The sequence below is a fragment of the Vidua chalybeata genome, chromosome Z, assembly GCF_026979565.1.
Source record: "Vidua chalybeata isolate OUT-0048 chromosome Z, bVidCha1 merged haplotype, whole genome shotgun sequence".
NCBI classification, from domain to species: Eukaryota; Metazoa; Chordata; class Aves; order Passeriformes; family Viduidae; genus Vidua; species Vidua chalybeata.
The window spans coordinates 35806988-35831991 of NC_071570.1; the positions used below are offsets into that span (position 1 = coordinate 35806988).

The window sequence follows — 25004 nt, forward strand, 5'->3', positions numbered from 1 at the left end:
TAGAGTTAAGAGTTTGATATTTCTTGCACATAATACAACGTAGGTCTTCATTGAGTAGTTACAAATCAAATTAGATGCAAACTGAAATGTACTTTAACATAATTTCAGTGTGGATATTTCAAGTTCAGCTAACTGGGATTTATCCAGTATAATCAGTAAGTTTTAATTTAAGCCATTTAATAAATTTATAGAGAGAGCCTTTGAACCAATGGACTTTTAATTCATGATAAGAGTAAGTGTTAACCTAGCAATTCACCAGATAACAGTATTTCTCATCCACAGCTGCTCAAAAGCTGTAAAATAACTCAGTGAACAAATCACCACTGATTTTTAAATAACTGTTTTCCTGGTTGTTATTGCTACTGTGTCAACTAAACCATACACATAGGGTGTAGATAAAGAACATTCTCTTGAGAACTTGCTCCGTTTTGGCCATTTGGTTTACAGTACATGGGGGACAGAAGAAGGGAGAAGAGGACAAAGAGGGAGAGTTGGAATGGCAGAAGGAATTACTTTCCTGCTTCAGAGCACACAATAAACTTTCCATGGACACATTCACAGCTTCCATTTCTGATCTTGATCAAACAAGAGCAAATCAGAAATAACACAAAAAAATTTGTATCCAAACCATAGCTTTCCATTTCTTCTAAGGCATGTTTATGTTTTCCTACCACCTAGTCTTTGCTTCAAACTTTGTTCTAGCCCCCAGTAACCCCTGATAACTTCAAACACAGATTTCTTCCTCCCTGCTTTCATCCACAAGTTATTCTATTCATGGTCTTCCCTTTCTCAAGTGAGAGAAACTCTTCAGGCTATCCTGCATTTTAACTGTATGTTTTAAGCAACAAAGCACCCCAATCAATATATTTTACCGAATAATTTAAACAAGTGCAACTCAGGCTGCCTTTCATGGTCTTCCCTTTCTCAAGTGAGAGAAACTCTTCAGGCTATCCTGCATTTTAACTGTATGTTTTAAGCAACAAAGCACCCCAATCAATATATTTTACCGAATAATTTAAACAAGTGCAACTCAGGCTGCCTTTGTGAAGCTCCACTGTCTCCTCTTTTTCTTTCTCTCTAGTACAATTATTATACCTTGCTCTCAGGTGAATCGAGCCCTGTCCTGAGAACAGCAGCACTCTTTCCAGCACTATTCTAAAACAAACCCCTTTTTCTTGTGGTGATCAGGTGAAATCTTACTGACTTTGGTGGATACAAGAGATAGTCTTCATTGAGCAAAACTTTAAGTAGCAACTAAACTGTTTTTTTTTGGAGCATATAGTATTAAAAGTAGTAGCTGCCACACAGATGGCATAGAAGGTTAACCACATATCGATTGGTGATGGCAAGTGGAATTTCAGTACAAAAGCATAGTAATGAAAATGGTTTCCAGAACTATTGAACCAGGTCACCAGCTGGAGGAGGTGACTGGAGGCTACAAAGACAGTGGAGACACAGTGCTGCAATAAAGACTAACCTTTGAGCAAACAGACTGGATGAAGTTTTGTGAGTATTAGCAAAACTTTCTCCTCTTTCTTATACACTGAAAGTGGTGTTTAGAAAAACATGAAATGTGCTTCATTCATTGTGAAACAAACATGAAGTCTAACTTGTCGCACTTTTCCATGCATTAACACAAAATATGGATAATCATATGGATACCAATAGGATATTGGTGCTGATAGGATTTTTTCAACTTTACATATCTTAGTATTCATTTTCTGCTATGGTGTTAAAGTACATGTGTTTAAATCTGTATTCTCATTGGCATAGTGGGCAATTTCAATATTAAAAATTCCTGCTAAACAAAGATTTCAGCCTTAATTAGCCCCCCAAAGATACTATTTTTTTAAATACTGTATAGGAATAACAAGTGTAACATTCCAGTGTGCACACACACAAATGGGAATGAAGATACTTAGTTACTCAGGGACAGACAACTGAAATAGTGATTGTTAAATACTTTTGCAAATTGCAGTTTATTTATTCAGTTAGTAAGACAGAACAGTCTCTACAGCAATGCTCTTACGATATAGCACTACATTACACATTTATTACCACGTTACATTCTGTAATAAAATGTGGGTGTTTTTTCCAAAAAGCATACACAGAGAAAATTTGTTCAGCAAAACAGTTCAAAGGGTAAATAAAATCTTCAAGAAGTAGAAACTAGTCAGATGGACCAAACTTAAGTACTTATCTCAATTATCAGGACTTTTCAGGGTTTTGAAATTAGACTGGCTCTCTTGTACAGACTGCCTTAAAACATTGGCTGTATTGCTGCTCCCATTTTAAAGCCTCTCGTCCTTTTTGCAGCTGAAAAACAAATTTAAACGGCATTTATCAGAACACTGAAGAAGATGACAGATAAATTCCTTTTAAAAATAGTTAGAAAATGGATAAGCAGTTGGATGAATTAAAGAGTGGGTAGATAGTGTCTTTTTTCTTTCTTTTTCTTTTTTCTAATCTTCTAAATTTAATGCACAATCCAAAGAGGAGCTTGAGATGCACAGGACTGGTTTCTCTTAAGCTCCATTAAATCAATTAACAAGCTGGGAAAAAGATGGATATTTTTCATCAGCTTTATTGGAGGTTTGGTTGAACCATATTGCCTCAAAAGGATTATTCTGTCTGCATTTGAATTTAATGCAATAAAAATACTGAGTCATAAAAAATGCATATAAAGAGTTGAATAGAAAATCAAGAAGAGAATGACAGAAAAGTATGCAGAAGGTCAACATTTAATCAAGTAAGCCAAGAAAATATAATTGGTCAAATCTTTACCCCTCCTGATTGCAAATGCATAAAAAAGATTGCTTTCTGTTAGAAGACAGCAATACCAGCTACCATATGCTCTGTTGACTTGTCTTAATCTGAGTTGAAAAGAACTAGACAGAAAAAAAAAAAAAAAAAAACTGCTTTAACTCAGTCCTGTTAGTCCTGGTAGAATCAGAATTTCATTCATTCTTTTGCTGCAAAGCCTATGCATTCCTTCCTTCCTTATGCCTAAGTTTATCTCACAGCTGAATGGCAAATTTTCTGTATGTGGATATGCCTTATCCAGGTATATACTGGGAGTCTTGGGAACTGGAGGGCTTTGAAGATGTAAATAGACTGGCTGGTCACTGGTTTTCAAGGCAATTGAGATCCCATGGGCTCTCTTAGTCTTAGAGATCAGAGGTTTTCTTCAGGTTTTATGCTTTGTCTGCAGTTCAGATAACTTGGCTACCTCAGACCAGAGCATTCATGGCCTTTAAAATATATAACCACAGGGGCTACACAGGGAGCTCTTCTAAAACAGACACAAGGAATATCCAGTTATATTGACAAAATGACAAAATGTCAAGTCCTGAAGGAAAAAGAATAGTGTTTCTTGACATAATTCTAAACATACTGTGGAAGTGTTACCATGTTTTAAGTAAAATTTAAGCACTCTCTATGTTAAAACGTATCAATGTAATTGAAAAATGGAAAGTTGAGGCAATCCCATTCAAAGAGAAAAAATTTACATAGTTGTTGCTACTTACATGAAAGGCCTCTAAGCAAAATTTATTTTTAAGTCATACACTCCATAGAGATGATAAAACAGAATGTGTCAAAGCAATTTGAACAGCTTCAGGTGCACCAGAAGTGAAGAATATTGCATCCTATTGCCACATGTAGATTTTTTGGCATTTAACAAGTTGTTAGATAATGATGTAGTCATTCCCTCAGTGGGGTACTAATCCCAATCCTCCTGACTACCTGCTGTCATAACACCTGTGAGAGCTTAGTATCAGTGAGATGCCTCCTTTCTGCCAAACTCTACTATAATTGACCAATGGGTTAAAAAATTACAGGAAATCATGAACACTTACAGAATATAGCTCTTAGAACTGGGTTTAAATATATCTAACCTGCTCAAACTAACCCAAATCCCTAAATATAATGCCTTTTCCTATGGTTCTCTCTTAATGATGGGTCAGTAATTTTGCATTTGCAAATTATTTCTAAGGGGAAAAATAGTTTTCTCAGTAAAGTGATTTCTTCCTTTCAATTATCAGGAAATTAAGACTGATTTAGTTTTACATCCTTTGAAAGCAAAATGTAAACAAACAGAAAAAGAAAAGGTGCACTGTTATAAACTAGGTTTTTGCAATAGTATGTAGAAGTCTCCTAACAAAGCTAAGCTAAACCATTTTTCCAAATGGCCTACACATAAGAAGAACATAGTTTGCTCTTTCTTTCTTGTTGGAAGTAGTACCTTTTATTAGCTCAACTGGATTTCTGAGAAAAAGTAAAGAACTTTTCAGGCAAATAGATCTTTCATGAACTTTTCCTTTTTTGTGGAACAGGATTTTCCAGTCAGTCTAACTAAAAGCACTACAATCCACCTAAAAATCTTCTGGAAAAGAGGTACTAAAAACTTTTAGAGATGCCATCAGAGAACTCCAGTTACATCTGGAACAGCCTTGTGACTGCTTCTGTAACATCTTGAGATGCTTCAGAGAAGCCATCAAGAAATATTGAACCCATACAAAATTATAATATCTGATGCTTTAAGATCGGTTTGAAAAAAAATCCAGAAAGGTCAAGATGAGTAATAAATCCAATATACTACAAAGGAGCAGAAGCCAGTGTAATTACCCTACCAATCTCTTATATAAAGTAGACCATTGCATCTCTTAATTTTTACGTAAGAGACCAGCAATTGGAATAGATCAACACTTGCTTCATCTAGGTCTGATTCATTCTTGCTCTTTAACCATTTCAGCTATATAATGCATTCCTAATCCCTTCTTCAAGCTTCATTTGGTATTGTCTTCCCCAATCCTTTCCTCAGGCTTCATTTGGTATTTTCTTGAAGTAGAGGTAAGACAAAATCTCATTTAATGAAGATATCATATTGGGCACCATAGTCTGGTTCCAGTCTAGCTCCAAAGAATTAAAAGAAAAATAAGAGTGAAAGATTTTTCTCTGTACAAAATGTCAACTCTTTATTTGTCAGTCTGTTCGTTACCTCTCTTTTAAAACACAGAAGTTTTTCTCCTAGTACTTTCTGAGTTATATAAAACACTTTCATAATCTTTACTGTTTCTTTTTCCCCAGGATGTATAAAGTAATACACAAGAACTTGAAATTGCAGAACTGCCTGTGATTAAGACTCAGGGAAATGTATTTTACTTGCTCTGAATGATCTCATATTTAAATAAAAGAACACTTAAAAAAAAAAAAAAAAAAAAACAAAGCACTTAAAAATGACACATTTCTTTCTCCCTCGGTAATTTTCCACCTTCTATCTTAAATAAGAGAAGTTTGTACTTTAGTGCAAACTTTCACAGAAAACTAATCAACAAAATGAATGCATTACTAGGAATAACAGCTGAAATTACCTCAGCAGGGTAGTTTTGTTGCTATGTTGGTACCTTTATTAGGCAGCTCAGGCTGAGCAGGATAATGTGTGTGTATACATGGGTATATCCAGATACAGATTACATAATGTGAGAAAAGTGGGCAGAAGATTGAGCCATAAGAGGACACGAGATTCCATGGGTGAAAATCCTCTTTCAAGGGTATGTTTTGTTGATATTTCCAAGATGTGATGAATTCCTTTCTGGGTGGGTATGACTGGGTCTGCACAAAGGAGTCATCCAGGTCTGAATTCTCCCCTCTCTATATATCATAATCTCTCCCATCATACTGTTAAAGATATGTTAGGGACAACTTCTCTTTTTTTTCCAATTTCCCTTTTGTTTATTTCATCTGCCCTACTTTTCAGCTTTCACTCCAGACACCTATTCTCCAGGTTTTGTGTTCCTGTGTTCTCACTTTTCAGTAATTTCCATTTCTCAACCTGTTTTTAAAGTCAAGCTTCTTGCATTCTTTTTTTCTGTTTATTTTTTTTCTAGGCCTTAGTGTTCCTTCTTTTTGTTTCCTCCCATTCTCTCTTTCATAGTACTACTCCACCTAAGTCTATTTTACTCTTTCTTCCTAATCTTGACTGGAGCTGAACTTCCTACTCTCCCAGCCTTTTCTGTGCTTGCCCACCAGCTTCTATATAATTTCCAGTCAATTTTTGCTTTCTTTAGTAATTTCCTTTCTCTGCCTCCTGGGCATGCAAGACAAGCTATTCACTTTCAGAAGTAGAAACAAGCAGCAAGCCTACTGAGAAGTCCCTGAGCAAGACAAACAAGTAATAGTTGTTGCCAGCATCCGTGGAGATGGCAGCAAGGCAGTCTCACAGGGAGCAGAAGATGTAGTCTGGGGCTCCTCATGTGATGCCACCACACTGCTAGCAGTGGGAGAAGCAAATAATTTTCCTTTGGGAGGGAGGTGATGGCTGGAGCCTTACTAATAAATGTAGAGTTTAAACAGGAAGGAAAACAAGTTTCTCCTCATGCTTTAGAAAGACAGACAGTTGGAATCTCATTATGATACTTATTGCCTCATAAAAATATACTTAAAAGCTATCTTGGCCTTACCCCTCTTGACCCACTGATTCAGCAGTATTCACAGATTTGAATGTCACCTATCTGGCAGTCCACATGCTGTTACTTGAGATAATTTTTTGATTCAGGCAAACAGAAGATATCCTGCATCAAATTTACCTTTTTTTTTTTTTTATATGGGAAACTAGTTTTTAGGGTGCCTGGTGAGACATTTTGCTCAAATTTACTTTTCTAAGTCCCACTAGATTTGGATGTGATTGCTCAGGGAAAGGTGGTTGTTTCTTCACTCTTCTCACTCTTAATGCATTTGCCTGTTAGTTGCTTCAGCAACAAATGTCTTCCCTTCAGACAGGAATTCCCATGTCTTTCCCAGATGCAGGGGAACTGATTTGAAGAACTCGCTATGGTTTTGTTGCTTATGGTGTAAAATGACTTGAACTTCTCCAACATGTCTACAATGAGGATATTACATTGTGGGACAGAGAGAGGAAAAGAATTTGTGTGATCTCTGGATAACTATATCTGAGCTTCATGCTCAGGGTTGTCTGCATGGCATAAATGAGATACATGAGATAGCAGATGCATGGGAAGTTGAAAGAGCCAATTCAGCAGGAATGCAGTCATGGGAATGAGAGCATTGGTAGATGGAATGTCTCCTTTACATCAATCTTGAAGTCTTAGTTTAAGAAATGCTAGGGGTACTCCACAGACAATAAAGGCATATTTAGTTTTGCAAAGCAGTTAAGTGACTGCTGGCTGTATTTTTCTTTTATTTGCTTTGTCTGCATTTATACACAGATGATTATATTTGCTCTTTCTGTCTTGTTGGGTTTGCTGCCTCAGTAGATGTTGCCTGCCTGAGCCCCTCTCTGTGTGCAATACTGATTAGTCTCAGTTTTTCAATACAATGTTAAATCTGTAATGGCAACTGACCATGTTAATTTCCCAAGACAATGTAAGGTCTGCAAGAATGAGCTTGAAAATATTTCATAAATTATTTATAGAGTTTGGTTTTGTTCTTATTTATTTAAAGCAAGTAAGACATTTACAGGTTTTTTTGGTACTAATCTTTTCATGCAGATGAGCTCATAGTGTGCTCTGTAAATATGAATACAGTTTCTCCTTGGTAGGAGAAATCCTGAAGGCTCTAGGAAAAGAGTAGTGCTTTCTGCATATAGGGGCCTACTTTATACGCATCTCTTTAAAGGGCAGAAATGTATGTTTCTGTGTTTATAAAATTAATTAGAAACTGTGCAGGAAATTTTCCTGTTGATTTGAACTAGCTAACTGTAATATATATTTATATTACCACTCGATATTTTCAAAACAGAAAGATGTTACTCATGTAATATTTGGAAACACAGGGCTTGCATAATTTCATTACATAATATAGTTATTGCAACAGCCAATCTGGTTGTCAAAGCAGTGTAATTCCTATTTAATTTTTACCTTTATGTCAGATTGTCCCCTTAAACTCCAATGGAAATAATAAATAACAAGTGAAAAGTCACCAGAGGACAACAACCTTTAACCTTAGAAATACAAGTCAGACTGCACTTTTGTTTCAATCACTTCACTAGAAAGAGATGAAAATATGTTATAAAGTAAGCACAGAAAAGTCCAATATGAGCATAAAGAAATTCTTTATTAAGAAAGCAGAATGTGTTTTTTTCAAAGCCCATAATATTGAACACATTTATTGACCGTTATTATCATGATGTTTTCTTCCCATTTAGGAGATTGTCAACTTCAACTGTCGGAAGCTGGTGGCTACAATGCCTCTTTTTGCTAATGCAGACCCAAATTTTGTGACTGCCATGCTAAGCAAACTGAGATTTGAGGTGTTCCAACCTGGAGATTATATTATCCGAGAAGGGGCTGTGGGTAAGAAGATGTATTTCATTCAACATGGTGTTGCTGGTGTCATCACCAAGTCCAACAAGGAGCTGAAGCTGACAGATGGCTCTTACTTTGGAGGTGAGTAGGAATAATGATGACATTGGAGTGAATGCACTAGAATAAAACATGCACAGATAACAGATAAAAAGATAAAGATACAGATAAAAGATAAAAAGAGACTTTTGAATAAATTAACTAATATTTGCTTGCCTAGACAATTCAAACCACAGTGAAATGCACAAAATATTTCTGTCCAAAATATTCAGTCTACTTACTGTTGTGAGGGACAGCTATTACAAATGCAGAATGACCTTCCAGAATTCTGAAGTTATTTTGAATTAAGATCGCTGTTATTTAACAGAAAATATTTAAATATAAAGATAATAATTTGCATAGTAATTTAATAGCTTTTTAAAGGTAAAATTGACAGGATTAATCTTTAAAAAAGAATACATTTTTTTGAATCATAAATCTAAAGATAAAAATCATTGTAAGAATTAAAAAATTAGCAATGAATAGAGAAGCATTATTTACATAGGCTATTTTGTAATTCATTAATATTGTATTCAATAATATTTCAACATGTTAGTGCTTTTTCACTGAATTTTAGCACACATCAGTGTTTATCCTGACAATATATACTATGAGAAACTGGACTTCCTATCTGACTAGGTAGCTGTCTAACACATGCATATTAATAAAAATCAGGCATTAATTTTAATCCTAATTAAATTAATCTGGTAATCCTAATGAAAAATAATTATTTGCTTAGATGAAGGCATCTGAATATGTATATCTTGATGAAAGCAATTGCTTTTCTTATATATAATAATTGATGGTACAAAATAGCTGTTCCCTGTGACTGTAAATTATCTTTGTGCAATAGAATAGGTGTCTGCTTCCACAAGTGGCAGAAAGGCTGGTTTTCAGAAGCTGCTTGATTATTTGTGTGTGTACCCCTGCTACACATGAGAGTTACAGTTAGCTGGTCATTGTATTAATTTGCTGTTGAATTCCATGAATGATCCCATATCTGACCTGAATGCCTTTCAGAAAATGCTCAATTGAAAGCCTAATCAGTGCTATTTAGTTAGTATACAGAAGGGGGAAGCTAAGAAAAGTGAATTGGGCTCAGCGTTTCAATTGGGCTGTAGAGTTACTTAACTAATCCCATTCAAGAATAATACGCTAAAGCAACTCCTACTGATGTGGCCAGAAGACCTTGTCACTTCAAAGTAGCCTCTGCAAGGTGATTTGTATCACCAGTATTTGTAGAAGCACTTTGGTAAAGAGGTCTTGTGCTTATCCCACAGGATTAAACTGTAGATGCTGAAGACAGGAGATTAAGCAGAAAGAAAAGGTAAATGCTGAGGATGAAGAAACACAGCAACCTTGGTCTTGGTCTCCTCTATGCTTAGCAGTGCCCTAGTTTATGAAAATGAGTTTGCAAGAGCCTGCATGCTGAATCTGGCCATAATACTCCTCTGAACCAACAGAGGATCAGAGGAGATTCCACATGAAAGTATATTACATAACTGTCAGCCTGTTGTTGCAGTGCAAACAACTAACTAGCTCATCCAATTCAACTGCTACCCTTCTTAACAGGAATGCAGACAAAAAAAAATAAGCTACTTGCAATATCCAGACACTACAGGAACTTATTACACTGCATACCAAAGCACTTTTGCTCATCCAAACTGCAGCTGGGATGAGACAGGATTTGCAAAAATGGGTGGTAATGCATCCAAAGCCTGCTGCGGCAAACAGAAGATAATAGCTGCTGCTGTAGCATGGAGGGGAGAGGAGAGGTGAAAAAAGACAAGTGCACTGGGAGAGAGAACCTGAGAGAGGAAATGCCCCAAGATCCAGAGTGGTGTGGCTCGGACCTGTTGTAGCAAAACACCATATATTGTGAATTTCCAGAAGTGTATTTCCAGCTGGGGAGAAGAAAGACCGGTCTGGATCAGAGAAGCTGTGGATGCCCTATCCACAGACATGTTTGAGACAAGTCTGGATTGGGCCCTGAGCAGCCTGATCTAGGGAGCGACATCCATGACAAGGGAATTGGAACTAGATGATCCTTAAGGTCCCTTATAATTCAAACCATTCTATGATTTTATAATTCTATGACTGTAGCTGAAAAGAGAGAAAACAATCTACAAATAAAATACCTGTGAATTGGTTTGGATTGTCAAAGCAGAAAATAAAAAACAGTTCTAAAATTCTCATTTCTCTGGAGAATACCCATTTTCCCTGAAGTATGTATCAGAATCTGAGTAAAGCTTCCTGACCAAAGCAGACACAAGGAATATTGCATAGTGATAAAATAATAAACTGAAAGGTCAAGGCTACATTTAAATCCTAAGACCAGTAGCCCCTTTTTGCTTAAAGGACACATGATACATCTGAAGCTGACACTGTGTTTAAGATGCTACTTGTAACAACCAATCTGTATAGCTCCCAGGTCTGACACAATACATCAATATCAACACCTGAGCTCCCAAAGGCAAGTAAAGGGCACACAGGTGACAGAGTGCCATGCCTAAACAGAATATTTTTTAATTTTTAAATGTCTTACATTTTGAAAGTTCCACATCCCAGCTCAGAGATGCTAATTTCTGTCTGTCAGGTATGTCCCAGAGCTGAGCTACCTGGGGGACCTTGACTCTGGAGAGATTTGCAGGCTCACCTCCAGAACAATGGAAGGTTTCACCAGCATTGTGTTGGATTTGGAAAACCAAACTCTTAATATGTAAAATATTTCTGTACTAACAACATTATATCAGGAAAAAAAAATAGGTAAAAAAACTTACCAGTAAAAAACAACAACCCTTAAGTTGTGGGAGAACTGGAGATTAGTATGAAAGCCAAGATTTAAGAGGAACCAAAGCCGAATCACAGGTATTTGGGAGTGGCTTGAATGGAAACTGTTGGGAGAATGAAAGCCTGGAAAATCAAAAGTTGCAGTAAAAAAGAGGAAATATCTTGAGGTTTGAGGACTGATGTTGAACATTTAAATTCCCTTGCTTGATCTTTGTTTTTAATAAAAACAGGCTTTAATTAAAAACAGATCTGGTCTAATATGAAACCAAATAAACCTTACCAACCTTAGTTGGTTGGTAATTCTTCTCAAAAAGAATATGCCTGGATAACCACCAGTGGAATAGATGAATCAGACTACACCTCTGCTGTACACTTTCTCTTCATTTTTGAGAGACATACAAAGTCATGGCAATAGAAAGATCTGGGCTTGATTACTGTCTGCCTTCTTCCTCATCTTTGCTCACTGGTTTCTCCTTTTGTGGGGGAAGGAGTAAATACAACACTGTAATCACAAAGATCTTGTGGTTTATTCCTTGGTATTTCTGTGGGAAGAGCGTTCAGTCCCTTGACCTTCATGTGTGTTCATAAATGTAATCTTCTTGAACTTAGTGTGCAGGAACAATTTTTAGCCCAGCAGTGTGTAGGATGCTCATTTTCATCCCAATAAGTGGGGTTTTTTTCAGACCGCTGGTTGAAGGACATTATCATCCTACATATCTCCTCCAAGTGCTAGTAGGAATTTGAAAGCAGTTTCTGGTACTATCCTTTTCAATAGGCCATATTCCCCTACCATATTCATGGTATGCCCATGTGAATTTTTATAAAAGGGACAGGAATTAGACAAGGAAGAATACATGAAACTACTTTTCACTATACTGCAGTTATATAGTCACTTCTACATCAGTGAAATTATGTAAGCCACAGTTACCAGTGAAGAATCATGGGATCTTAATACTCTGTAGTAGCCTTTATTTGATTTATTTTTAATTGAACTATATCTTTTTCTTTTAAAACATCTGTGGATTTTTTATGTCCTCCTTAATTTTGCTAATAGTTCCCCATTATTAGAAGTTTTGCTCCTAGTTCTCCATTATTAGAAATGGGATTGCTGCCACTATCAGCATAGCAGTAGATACATCTTTTCCTTGTACAAGAGAAACTTCTCACACTGACACTGACACAGTTTTCATAGTGAGGAAATAAGGTTGCCCTCAATAGAAATTATCACAGAATCATAGAAACATAAAATGTCTTGGGTTGAAAGGGAGGTTTAGCATCATCTACTTCTGCTCCCACCACCATGGTCATGGACACCTTTCACTAGATCAGGTTGCTGAGAGCTCCATCCAAGTGTTCATCCTTGAACACTTCCAGGCATAGGGCATTCACAACCTCCCTGGGCAACCTGTGCTAATGCCTGATCACTCTCACAGTAAAGAACTTTTCTTAGTATCTAATGTAAATCTATTCTGTTTCAGTTTGAAGCCATTTCCCCTTGTCCTTTCACCACATGCTCTTGTAAAAACTCTCTCTCTGTCTTTCTTGGAGACTCCCTTTCTGTACCAGAAGATCTCAGTTAGGTCACTTCTAAGCCTTCTCTTTTCCAGGCTGAAAAATTCTGTCAGCCTTGCCTTATAGGAGAGGTGCTCCAGCCTCATCTTGTCCTCCTCTGGATTTGTTCCAATAGGTCTAAGTCCTTCCTATTCTTGGAGACCCCAGAGCTGGATATAGTGCTCCAGGTGGGTCTCAGCAGAGCAGAGCAGAGGGGCAGAATCCCCTCCCTGCCCTGCTGCCCACGGGGCTCTGGATGCAGCCCAGGACACGTTTGGCTCTCTGGGCTGTGAGTGCCATGGCTGGGCCATGTGCAGCCTCTCACCCACAGCACCCCCAAGTCCTTCTGGGCAGGGCTGCTCTGGGTCTGTTCAGGCCCAGCCTGTGCTGGTACCAGGGGTTGTCCCAGCCCAGGTGCAGCAGCAGCACCTGGCCTTGTTAAACCTTTTCAGATTCCCAAGGGCCACTTCTAGAGCTTGTCCAGGTCCCTCTGGATGGCATCCCATCCTACAGAAGTGTCAACTGCACTGCTCTGTTTGGATTCATCGCAAATTTGCTGAGAGTGCTCTCAATTCCTTAATTTATTTCATTAATGAAGACACTACACAAGACTGGTCCCAGTATGGATCCCTGAGGGATCCACTTGTCCACTTGTCACTGACGTCCATCAGGACTCTGAGCCATTGACTAGTACCCTCTGGATGTGACCATACAACCAGTTCAAGGAATTATGATCTCCTTCTAGCTGCCTGTAGGGTTAGTGACATGTGATTAAGGTCAGGAGAGAATGAATGGATGTTATGGACTATGTTAACACATAGGACAAAACTGTGGGGAAGAGCGTGGTGAGCGAGATAGATGTCAACAGAGAGAACTCTGTAGGTAGGAGTCAGGTTGTGAGTAGTGCAAATAAATGGGAGACAGAGCAGCTGACAGTGCAGGGGAACATCATGGGCATGAGACTGATGGGAAAGGGAGGAAAATGCAAGCAGTGAGCACAGATCTGAACAGCCTTCAGAAGCTGGAAAAGAGTGGGAAGGTGCTTACACCTATCCCTTTTGGATAGCAAGTTGGAAAACCTGACTGCACATGTGTTTGCAGTTAAGCTGAATTGAAAGCTTGAGGTCAACACATTTGAACTCAGCTTTCTGGGATAGAGAATAAGAATCAGGAGGCAGGTGAAAAATGTAAGCAATTGAGGATGTTGTGATTATGAAGTGGTTTAATTTTCTTGTCATCTTGTCCCCGGTCCTGAGTATCTACAGTTTACAATACTGAAAATACAAAGTACAGAGCAGCGGATAATGACAGCTCCCCCATTTTTGTTTTCTCTGTCTCAGTGCACATTTGTCTTTCTCTTTAGTATCTTGGTAGTTCAAACTCATTTATGATATAACTCTAGTAATAAATGGTAGGAAGGAAATTGCCAGGTTTCAATCCTATTGAACCTTTTCCTCTCAGTACCAGGTGACTGGATTAGAAATTGCTCTTCTTGTGACAGGAGGAATTACTGAACAGATTGTGTATTAATTCTTCACTGTACATACAAAATCAGCCAAGTGAAAAGATTTTGACATCTTTTGAGATGAAACACAAGAATATGAGTCTTTTGCTTATAGAAGAGATTAGGTCATCAGTTACTGGGGCTTTACAGAGCAGAATTATTAACATATCTAATGAGCCCAATACTAATCTAATTTACCTATACCAATACATATTGATAGAAACTGATGTACTACCACTGCTGTGTGAACATTCCGATTTTTACTGTGGTAAATTGTTTCAAAAAGACTCCATAATAATTACCAATATAAGTTGGTAATTCAAAATCTCTGATAATTAATCAGACATTAATTATCAAATATGCAGTAGTGTAATAAACTAAAGAGATGTTTAATACAATAAAGCCTTTTCAATTATCTCCTTCCTCTTACTCAGATGTGTGGGTCTTAAGGTTACTTCAGTCATGACAGTAAGATCAGGTCCTGCAACTTCTCCTTCCCTTCTGGAAAGGCCTTATGCTCCCTGATACCTTGTGACCCTCTACTTCTCTGCACATCCCTCACCCCAGACTCAGTCAGATGGCGTTGCCATGTACTCAGCTACAGATGGCAGGCTCCTGCTTGGAGAACCAAATGGAAAAGCAGCTTTCAAGCATTGATAACTTACCTGAGATTGTTACCCCTGCAAACATAAAAGTTTTAAGCTGTCTCAAAGCTAATGCAGAGTACTTTGAAGAGCAGGAGTGGTTTCCTGAGGTCCCCGCCAGCTGCCAGCCCTATAGAATCAGAATCAGAAGAGAGACTCAGGACAGGTAGTCCTGGTTTAGATAAGCACTTGCTAAGCTGCCTCCGTGAACTAGTGTGTTAGAGTGGGGCTGACATGCCTACAGAGAGGAAAAGAAAGGAATAAATCCCACACTGCCCAACCAGTATGACTCAGGACAGCTTATTCAAAGGAGGATTTCTGGGAACATGTTCAGGACTCTGCTGTTACTTCATTTGGTTACTCACTGGTGAACAGAGGCCTGATTGTTCACTGTGGTCTCATCCTGCTCTTTTCTGTAGTCACTGGCAAAATTCCTCTCAACCACAAAGGACACAAGATAAGACTGGTCTCCCTGCTATCTTTTCCTTTCTCCATCTGTTTTCCCACCTGTGTTTACACAGGCTTTCCTTCATGCAGCAGCCCAGACATATGTTCCTGGAAATTTAACCCCTTTTTTTCTATTCTTAACAAATACTGTGTTAGAGCTGAAGGAATGCCGATATTGTTAGGGAAATCCAAACTTAGTGTTTAGGAAGTGCAGACATATTTTTATTAATTAGGTCTGGGGGCCCCATGGAGGTTTTGTTAGTTGAAGTAGATAAGTCCAGTAGATAAGTCTGCAGTAATTCATGCTGCCCAATTTTTGATGTATCCATTGCAGATCCCGCTCCCCATTGTTTTTTCCCCCACTGAAAATCCCAGTGGTATCATGCCACTTGGAAGTCAGTAGATAAATCAGTTTTTAGACTAACTAAGACTCATACTGCTAATTTTTTTTTCTATCAATTTCTAAGTATGTTGAACATGAAGAAATTAATGTGATTTAGGAAAAAAAAATAAGGTGTATATATGAGAGTTACTGTGTATGATATGAAACTGTATTGGCCTATCTCGTACATTGTAATAAGAGAGAAATACATGTTTTATTTTACTCACTCAAAGGCAGATACCACTATCTATCATGTGCTTCATGTCATCATTCATCTAGCAAATCTATCTAGAAACCAGATTCTCATTGCCATCTTCCCAGACGATGTCTCAGAGACATATTATATAGCATCTTGTCTTTTTTTGTTTATTTTTTGTAATATGTAGTTCATGGAATACTTTCAATTTTAAATTATTTATTTTGCTTAAATGATTTAATGCAGTTTTAACATTTACCCTTCTGCACTTGAAATTCTAATAAACTCTATCTTGCTTTTGCTTCAGCTTGTAGAAAGCCAATTAGAAAGAACTTCTTTGACCTACCTATTATTTATGGAGCTTTTCCCCCTCTCAGAACAGTAACTGTCAGTATATTTTAAACCAGTGCAGTGGAAAATAATACCATGGGAAATGTTGAGTCACTTTAGATTATATTTTGCCACTTATTTTTTTCTGGTTACACTCTAGGTGCTTCCTTTTGATAGAATACTTTAAAAGATTTGCAGTATAATACTGATTATAAATAGGAAAAAATCTGTTGAAGTGCTTTACATATGGACACTATAATATTATATAATTTATAATTTTACATTTTGCAAAAGTACTGCATATGGCTATTTCTTATTCAAAGTAGTGGTGGATAAAGTCTTTCAATATTCATACTATAATCCAGATAGTTAATTATAAGTAACCCCACTGAGGTGTGATTATTCGTATTCTTAATAGCAGGGACATAATTAAATGCTTTAAGGGAGCAGGATCTTCATATCTCCATGCCAACTCATTTGTAAAACATTTTTCAGTTGAACAGTATAGAACACCTTTCTAAAAATATTGTCTGCAAGAGGGCCTAAAAATTAAATATGTTTTTGGCACAGACTAATCTGCCATTTTGAGGCTACATAATATGCAATAGTCCTCATAATATTGCATAATTTTTTGTTGACAATAAATTGTGGTGTTGTTCTTTTGACACTATATTTTATATGGAAAATAATAATCAGTCAGAAGGACTTCTTGCTATTCAAACTCAATAATTTTTTAAAAGTGCAAGAGAATTTTTAGGAAGATAGAATGAAAATAACTTATTCTTTTAGGTTAAAAGGTAGAAGCTGATTTGAGTTTAGAAGTTTTATTAGTTAGCAAACATAAATATAAATTTTACAGTATTCATAATAATAACACAAGTAGTAAGTCTTGCAATCTAAAAGCATAAATAAATTATAATTCTGCTAATTCATTAACAGTATACATTTTTAATTTAAACTTTATATAACTAGACAAAAGTAAAATATGACATAGCATGCCTTGGAAATCAAATGTGGTCAACACAGATAAAGCAGAAGATTTTTCAAGCACCTTCAATTTCACACATTAGAATTCTAACTAAATATTTGAGTTTAGATTAAATATTTAATCTAAATATTTAATTCAGAACTGACAGTCTCTGATAATTTTTTAAATAATTTAATGAAAAGAAGTACAATATTGTTATAGTCAAGTTTAATTAAAGTTGAATAGTTTAAATTGTAACTGTTATTGTTTGCCAAACTCAAGATTACAAGAGCATACCACTGAATACATAAGGAACTAAATGGTTTTTTTCAATAGGCAGTAAGCATCCATTGGAATAAAAGTAGGAGTAAATGAATTACACAAAATCACTTTTGGCCTTTGACACAGTGAGTATGAAAACTAAATCTGTAGTTAGGCATATTATCTTAGAAACTTAGCTTAATTATTATTTTTTAAAGCATATGAAATTATTATCAGTAAAGTTGTGAGCTTTTACAAGATAATAAATAGACTATCTTAATCTCTCCTTGTAAAAAGAACACTTCAATAAATTAGAAGAAAAATGTATGGATCCTCTGTTATAAATAGCATTAAAGAGAAAATATGCACTTTAATTTCTATTTTAGAAAATTACCCCAAGCTTCTGTTCTTAGGAGAACAGAAGAATTAGGAGAATTTGATAGAACATGGGAAAATAGTCAGGATGTAAGAAATGTTCGTAAGTCTGTATGTGGGACTCAGTGCCAGGGTCTGGCTGACAGGGTGGTGTTCAGTTAAAGGTCAGACTTGATGATCTTAGAGGTCTTTTCCAGCCTCAGTCATTCTGTGTTTCTGTTACTGGCTTTTGTCTGCTCTAGTAATGAAAACTTGGCCACAGCTATTTTCAGTACCTGCACATGAAAAAAACAAAGTGAGGTTAGGATGAAAAATAAAAAGTTCTTGAGAACAACTCAACAGACAATTATTGCTGTCATATTTTAAATGAAGAGGTCATGCAGGCTGTATCTCCTAACTCAAACTGACTTGTCTGCAATTCCATATTTAGTGTAAAAATGGTGGCAAAAGCTGCAGGTTTTGCATAGCTTCCTTTCAGATAATCCAGATTGCAAATCTGGCTGTAAAAAGCAGAAATTATCTCCATTTTCCATTCTCCTTAAGTACTCTCCCTTGCTGCAGAAATGTTCCTCTTGGGCAGTGACTATATTTTTAGGATTTCTTAAATGCAGGACTGAATTTTTTAGAACACAGATTACTGAAATTCATTTAATTGCATCAAACTACATTCTGAGTAATTGTAAGACCTGGTGGTAGTTATTTTAGTAACTATAAAAAAAAGCACCGTATGTGTGGGTTTACCATTGTGTACACTAGCAATAATATACTGCAAAATAAAAAGAACACATTAATAATGAGAAAAAATATAGATAAATTTATTTCATGTTTTCCAGAGTTTAATAAAGAAAAAGGAAACAGAAGTGCAGATGCTTATGTTAAAGTAACATGTTATCATATGAAACAGCTTCTCCCTGTTTTCTATATTGGAGATGCTTAAGTCAACACAGAACTGGAAAACCACTCAATTTCTGAAAGAATGAGATGCCTAGAAACTTACTGATTTTTTTTTTAACTTGCTTGAAGTTCATATAGTCCTCTCCTAAGTGGAAAAAGAACCCAACCATACTCATACTATGTGTTGTAAAGCTGGGAATTGAGTGTCCCATGATGAATGTCCCTTGCTGTGACTGGCACAGCAAGAAAGTGCCCATTAGCTAGTTTCTGCTCAGTGGACGACTTCAGCTGCTTGAAAGAAGTAAAGAACTATCAATCTTTGTAGCACACCAAGGAGCTGCTGTTATGAAGAGCTATTAGAAAATAAGGATAGCCTAAACATGGTGGTTCTGGGAAGCTTACTCTGAAGTCTTACGAGATGGGTGGATCAAAAGAGCACTTCGAAATTTAAGTTTTGTCTGTGGTAGTTTAGTAAATCATTGCTCCCTATAAAATAAACAATATTCTAATCCACTGCCCTGTTCTTAAAAAACATTCCCAAGTCTGTTTGATTGACTGACCCAAGCTTTTGAATTACTTTGATTTTCCATCTTTCTTCTGCTGCTGAAAGTAATCGGCCTGAACAGCTGACAGCACACACAGCAACCTATATGCCCACAACAAGAACAAGTTTCCTGTTGAGGAACTGAAGAAGTAGTCAGCTGTCCTCAGCTGGAAGGACCTCTCAGTAGATCCTGTAATGTTTAATCTAACAGATGATGGGAAATCACACAGCTTTGGAAGGGGACAGAAATGCATAAAAACTGCTAGTTGTTTTTAATTGTTTTAAATATAGACGCTGCATAGCGGAAATACTGTTGAATTCATTAATTCATTACTACACAAATTTAATTTCTGCACCTAGTAAAGTGAATTTGTGTCCTTGCAAGACAAAGATGCACATACAATAATTCATTGTATGAATGTTCTGTTTATACAGTGTAACATCCTAAGCTAAGAACTACGATCCATGGAGACACGACTGGTTTGGTGTTCTTCAGTGAACTTGCTAACTACTGGACTCATAACTTACCTTTATCAACACAGTTTACTGTTGGTGGGCACATTTTTTCTGTAGATTTTCCCTAGTCAAATGTTAATGTGACATATGAGGTAATAACATCTGGAATATAATTTATATGTAAAATGAACAGATGATGAATGGACAAGTATACACTCTCACAGAAACTGTACTGCTTCTCAGATTAAAAAAGGAATTTTCCTATATAAAAATTTTCTGTATAAAATGGAAACCAGAGGTTATTGCTAGGATGGCCAGTAGATACATACCCATCCAGCAAAGACTAAAGAAGAGATCAATGTCATACATATATGTGGATGTGGGGGGGGATTAATACATAATACATTATATATACATCCCCATATCCTTATTTTCTTAAAGAAAAAAGTATTTAGGCATCATGTAGCTACAGGAGAGGGCTAAAAATTATCACCTACAGTGGCATATCAGTACAGTCCATAAGAATAATGAACCTGGTCTCAGTTGGGATCAAAACTTGATCCTTACAAAAGGCCTATTAATCCTATTATTTAAAATTCATCCTGTGGGCTGTGTCACTCACCTCACCTCCTTCAGATTTTCCTGAAGTCAGCCTTCCTTATTGCTGTCTTTCGGATATGTAGAATTTCCTATGCAGAGTGTTCTGATCCATTAATGCAATAGTAACATGCAACCTATGCATACCCTGTTTTATGAACAACCAATACAATCAAACTTTAGAAATTCATAGTGTTCCAAAAATTGAACCTGATCCAGCTTTTGCTGAAATCCTGCCACAGAATCACAGAACCACCTAGATTGAAAAAACCTTTGGATTGTTGAGTCCGACTGTTAACCTAGCACTAACAACTCCATCACTCAGCCATGTCCCACGTGTGTGCAACTGCTATGTTGGTGATCAATTTTGACTATTACAACTTTCAGAACAAGGTTAGCTTTAAACTTCTATCATTGAATATTTTAGTTAAGAGTCTTCACAGCAGAAAGTACATTGTATTTGAGCCCAGTTCCATATTCTTTTGAGGGCTCTCTTTTTATGTGGGAAAGACACATGATTTTCACAAATGACTTAATTAACTTTGCATTAAACATGAACTGTAATAACAAATGAATGTTTTTAGCATCATTCTGTGTTTTCAAACAGTCACTTTTCATTAGGGCACTGACTGACATTTGTTTCAGAATGTTCTAGGTAACAGTTGTCCACAAAGATTAAATAATTAAAGTAAAATTTGCATTCAGAATTTAATTATAGGTTCATTGTAGCCAAATACATAATTTTTAATTGGAATTTAAGAATTCTTTTGTTTGGAAAGGAAAGATAGTAATATTTGACACACTGAAAGTGTCAGCATGAGGGCAGTGCACCATGCCAAATGCACACAGTAATATCAGTGAGTAATATGCTGCTGACACTTTATTTTTATGTTAATAGAGCACTTTGTTTATCCAAGTTGTTTACTCTATGCCTTTTGTGTTCCACTACACACTCTTACGCTATTATTGTATTTCCTAGTCTATTTAAATCAATTGAACATCAATGAGAGCATAATTATTAAGGGCACATAGTGTACTTGATGCCACTAAGGCTCATTTTAAGTATGTCATGGCTATTTCCATTAGTTTATTATTTTCATGAAAAACAAACATTTTGGTTTATTTAAATGAACACAAGTGCTTAATGGGAACACATTTCAATAATCTGTGTTCCTCCTCTCTGGTCCCGGTAAGGAAGATTTCATATATTATTTTTTATTATGCTTGAGGGTCTGTCCAAACAAATAGCTGATAGATTAGCGCATACAATTTGCAAACACTTTAGTCTTATGAACAGGCTACAAATGATGCTATTGATACATATTACAAGGCAATATAGATAATGTATCAGTGTCTATAATACAGTTCTAATCCATCAAGAAATACCACTGGAAATGCAGTATGTGGGTATTCATTAACAGTATTTTTTATGTAAGGAACGTAGTTCAGACCATTCAACTGGAGTTGAGAACACAAAGCTGTCTTGGCTTACTGAGGAGGCAGGCTCCACAGCAGCACTCCCTGACCAGTTTCTGGGCACTGAGATATTTGTCATATCTTTTCTGACCCCTTGTTTACTATATTATCTAACTAGTAGGATTACAGATACTAAAAGCCTTCCAGACTTATAGTCTTCAACCAGTAGTTGCGGGTTGACTGAGTCTGCACATCGTAGTTTTCATTGATTTTTTCCTTTCACCTTGACAAAAAATAATAGAAGTTGAAAGAAGATGAAGAAAAAAAGTAATTATTTGTTGTAGTAATATCCATAAATTCTATGGTCCCAATGTCCTGTGAGGAAACCTAACATTGTCTCTTTTCAAGTAATCCACAATACAGTAGTCAAGATTATTAATGATGAAAACTGTACTTTCTCTATTTTTTTCTGCACTCTTCAGGATGATGGCGATTTAGAAGATACTGTTTTTTGGGGGGGCATTTGATGCTTTTTATACTCAAATATTTGTTGAGAGCAGCAAAAGACACCTATTTATGTGTCTTTATTGTTTGCAGCAATTTTAATTAAAGAGAGCTGAAAATCAAGAGGTGATCATTAGTCACACAGACTTTCCAGATAGTTTTCACTAAATTCAACCATGTATTATAAAATTTTATTATTTGTGAGACCTAAAGAATATCTTAGGAAATAGAGCTACATTTAACTACTCCCTTTAGGCAAAATATCCTTCTCTTGTAACTACAGTGCAGTGGGCTCAATCTCAGAAGAGGTCACACTAAGCTAGGAGTGAGAAAAGGAAGTACTGACTTCTGTTATACCTGGCTGGTTCTTTACAGTAAACTGGGCATTATTTCATGGTCATCAGGTTTTGTGAGGGACTTTAGGTCAAGTCTCTTACCAGTATTCTCCATAAATTCTCTACTTTACTCTCCCAATAGTCTCTGTAAATTCTCCCCAAAGCTGTTGGGGTTTAAGTTCTGTGCTAGTACTGGTCCAATTTACTTTGATTTATCCACTGTAATTTAAGCATCTAATCCCCTAAGCCTTCAGGGTTAGATAGCATGTGGAAATTCCTCAAGAAGTATGAAGCAAAAAAATCCAGGTTATTCATATTCTAGATAATAAAAAATATATTTCTTAAAGACATACAGCAAAAAAACCCCAAACCAAGAACTAGGTTGGTACTTTGTAGAACTGAAGTCTGCAGAATTATTTATTAGTTGGTTTTCCACACTTGAAAATTATAGTTTGATTGAAATTGAGCATGTAATGGACAAAAAAGCACAGTAGGAGACAGTTCCCTATTTTTGTATTTAAATACGAAGTATGAACTCGCAACCCTTGACTGCTTAACTGAGCAGGGAAACTCTCTCTCACCCTGCTTTAGCTCAAGTAATTTTGATATTTCTAAGTGTGTTCTTAGTCCCCAGTTTGAAAATGGGATGAACTCAAACACTACTTTTTGTAAATGACTTTCTAATTTTCTGTATTTTAATCTAAATAACGTAAATAAATATTCTACCCCACGTGTTTTGCTGATACAAGCCTCAGACACCGACTTTGGCCTCTACACAGTCACCTTGAAACTGTGGGTTGAAGAATTAGAAGTCAAAAGTTTGGGGCGGTTTCTTGGGATTCTGCACATAGGTTCAGTTTCAACTGTTCCAGAACAATTAATTCCTGTTGGGGGTACTTGCAGAGAAAGGCTACTAGACTAATCATATGAACTCCACTTTTTAACCTAATGAGAAAAAAGGTCAAAAGTTGTAAGTTTTCTCTCCCCAAAATACCTAGGACATAAACATCAAGGAAACAGAAGGTATGCTCATGCTTCAGGTATTTTTTTTCTCAGAACAGCTCTTATATTCAAGTATCGTTGCATCATGATATAATGTATTGTATTAGTTTAGTAAATCTGGTGAATGATTAAAGGGTCCTCTATGGCAGCTGTATATATAAAAGAAAATCAATAGAATCACTTGGGTTAATTCAGCACTTGGGTTAATCAAAGCCATCAAGCTGTGTTTGACAGCTGATGGATCATTTCGTCCCTGCAACCTTAGGTAAGCAGAAACAGAAAAATTGCTGCTGAGTACTAAATTATTACTTGTTAGCACACAGTCAGTTTCTAACTTTAAAGTTTCACAGGGTTCAGTAACTTCTTTGTTTTCAGTGTGTGCTGAATTTTCTCTCCACAGAGATCTGCCTTTTAACCAAGGGCCGTCGAACTGCCAGTGTACGAGCAGACACGTACTGTCGCCTGTACTCCCTCTCAGTGGACAACTTCAACGAGGTCCTGGAAGAGTACCCCATGATGAGAAGGGCCTTTGAAACGGTGGCAATTGATAGACTTGACAGGATAGGTATTTATTTAATTTTCTCGCATATGATTAATTCTTAAAATCCTTCCACATTTTCTTTCCCTTGAGCTGCATGATAAAATAGCCCTCTATAAAAGTTTTTTTCTGTTATGCTGAGTAAATGTTTTCTTGATCTATAAATAACACGTGTGCAGACAAGAATTTTGCAATCTCACTTTTAAATAATAAAAACCACCAAGTTTTAGAAAGGTCTTGTATTCCTCTGAGGATTATTTTTCATACTTTAGTTATCATTAGTATTATTTATTAATCCTGTTGATTTCTTTTGCTGCCTTCAGCACTTGATAGGATTTATGCTGTGTCACGAGCAGTAGATGACATTTTCCTAAATAAATTGCTTACGGATGACACCTATAATGCTGGGAACAGCTGAAGCATCTCAGCACTCACAAACCCGTTGTTTGTTGAAGTGAATTAATCCTTTGCAGCAGGGCTCTCATTTTCCTCACAACATGGGCACTGCTAGCTTTGATGGCTGCACACTGACACTGCTCAGATCTGCCTGCAATCAGAAAAGCAGTCCAATAATATGCAAGTGAAAGGCAGAAGGGTATGGAGAAGGGTATGGCAGATTATCAAAACATGAGGTGTAAACTTGCTGTTCCAGTATTTGGGACCGCCCAACAGGACATACTACCATAAAGTCTTCGGTCAGGAGAACTTCACTCTGATCATCATTACTGGCAATCACTTTAAAATACAGCTGAAAAAAAAAAGTTACTCATCCTGTTTAGTGGAATTTCTTCAACTTCACAAGAAAATTTCAGTCTGAGGACTTCTCCACATAAACTCAATGCATTAAACTCCTATAATTTGTTCTTGCAAGACTCTCTGGAAATGCAGTCTAACTCTAAGTAATATGTGCT

General features: G+C 36.5%; 1 protein-coding gene across 1 annotated transcript in view; it reads left to right on the plus strand.

The window, feature by feature from the left end:
- Window positions 1-25004, plus strand: part of HCN1 (hyperpolarization activated cyclic nucleotide gated potassium channel 1) — a 193712-nt gene that overhangs the window by 163668 nt on the left and 5040 nt on the right. The window contains exons 6-7 of the mRNA XM_053932652.1: window positions 8165-8405; window positions 23956-24120. Of these exons, the coding sequence (XP_053788627.1) occupies window positions 8165-8405; window positions 23956-24120 (406 nt within the window). The remainder of the gene's footprint in view (window positions 1-8164; window positions 8406-23955; window positions 24121-25004) is intronic.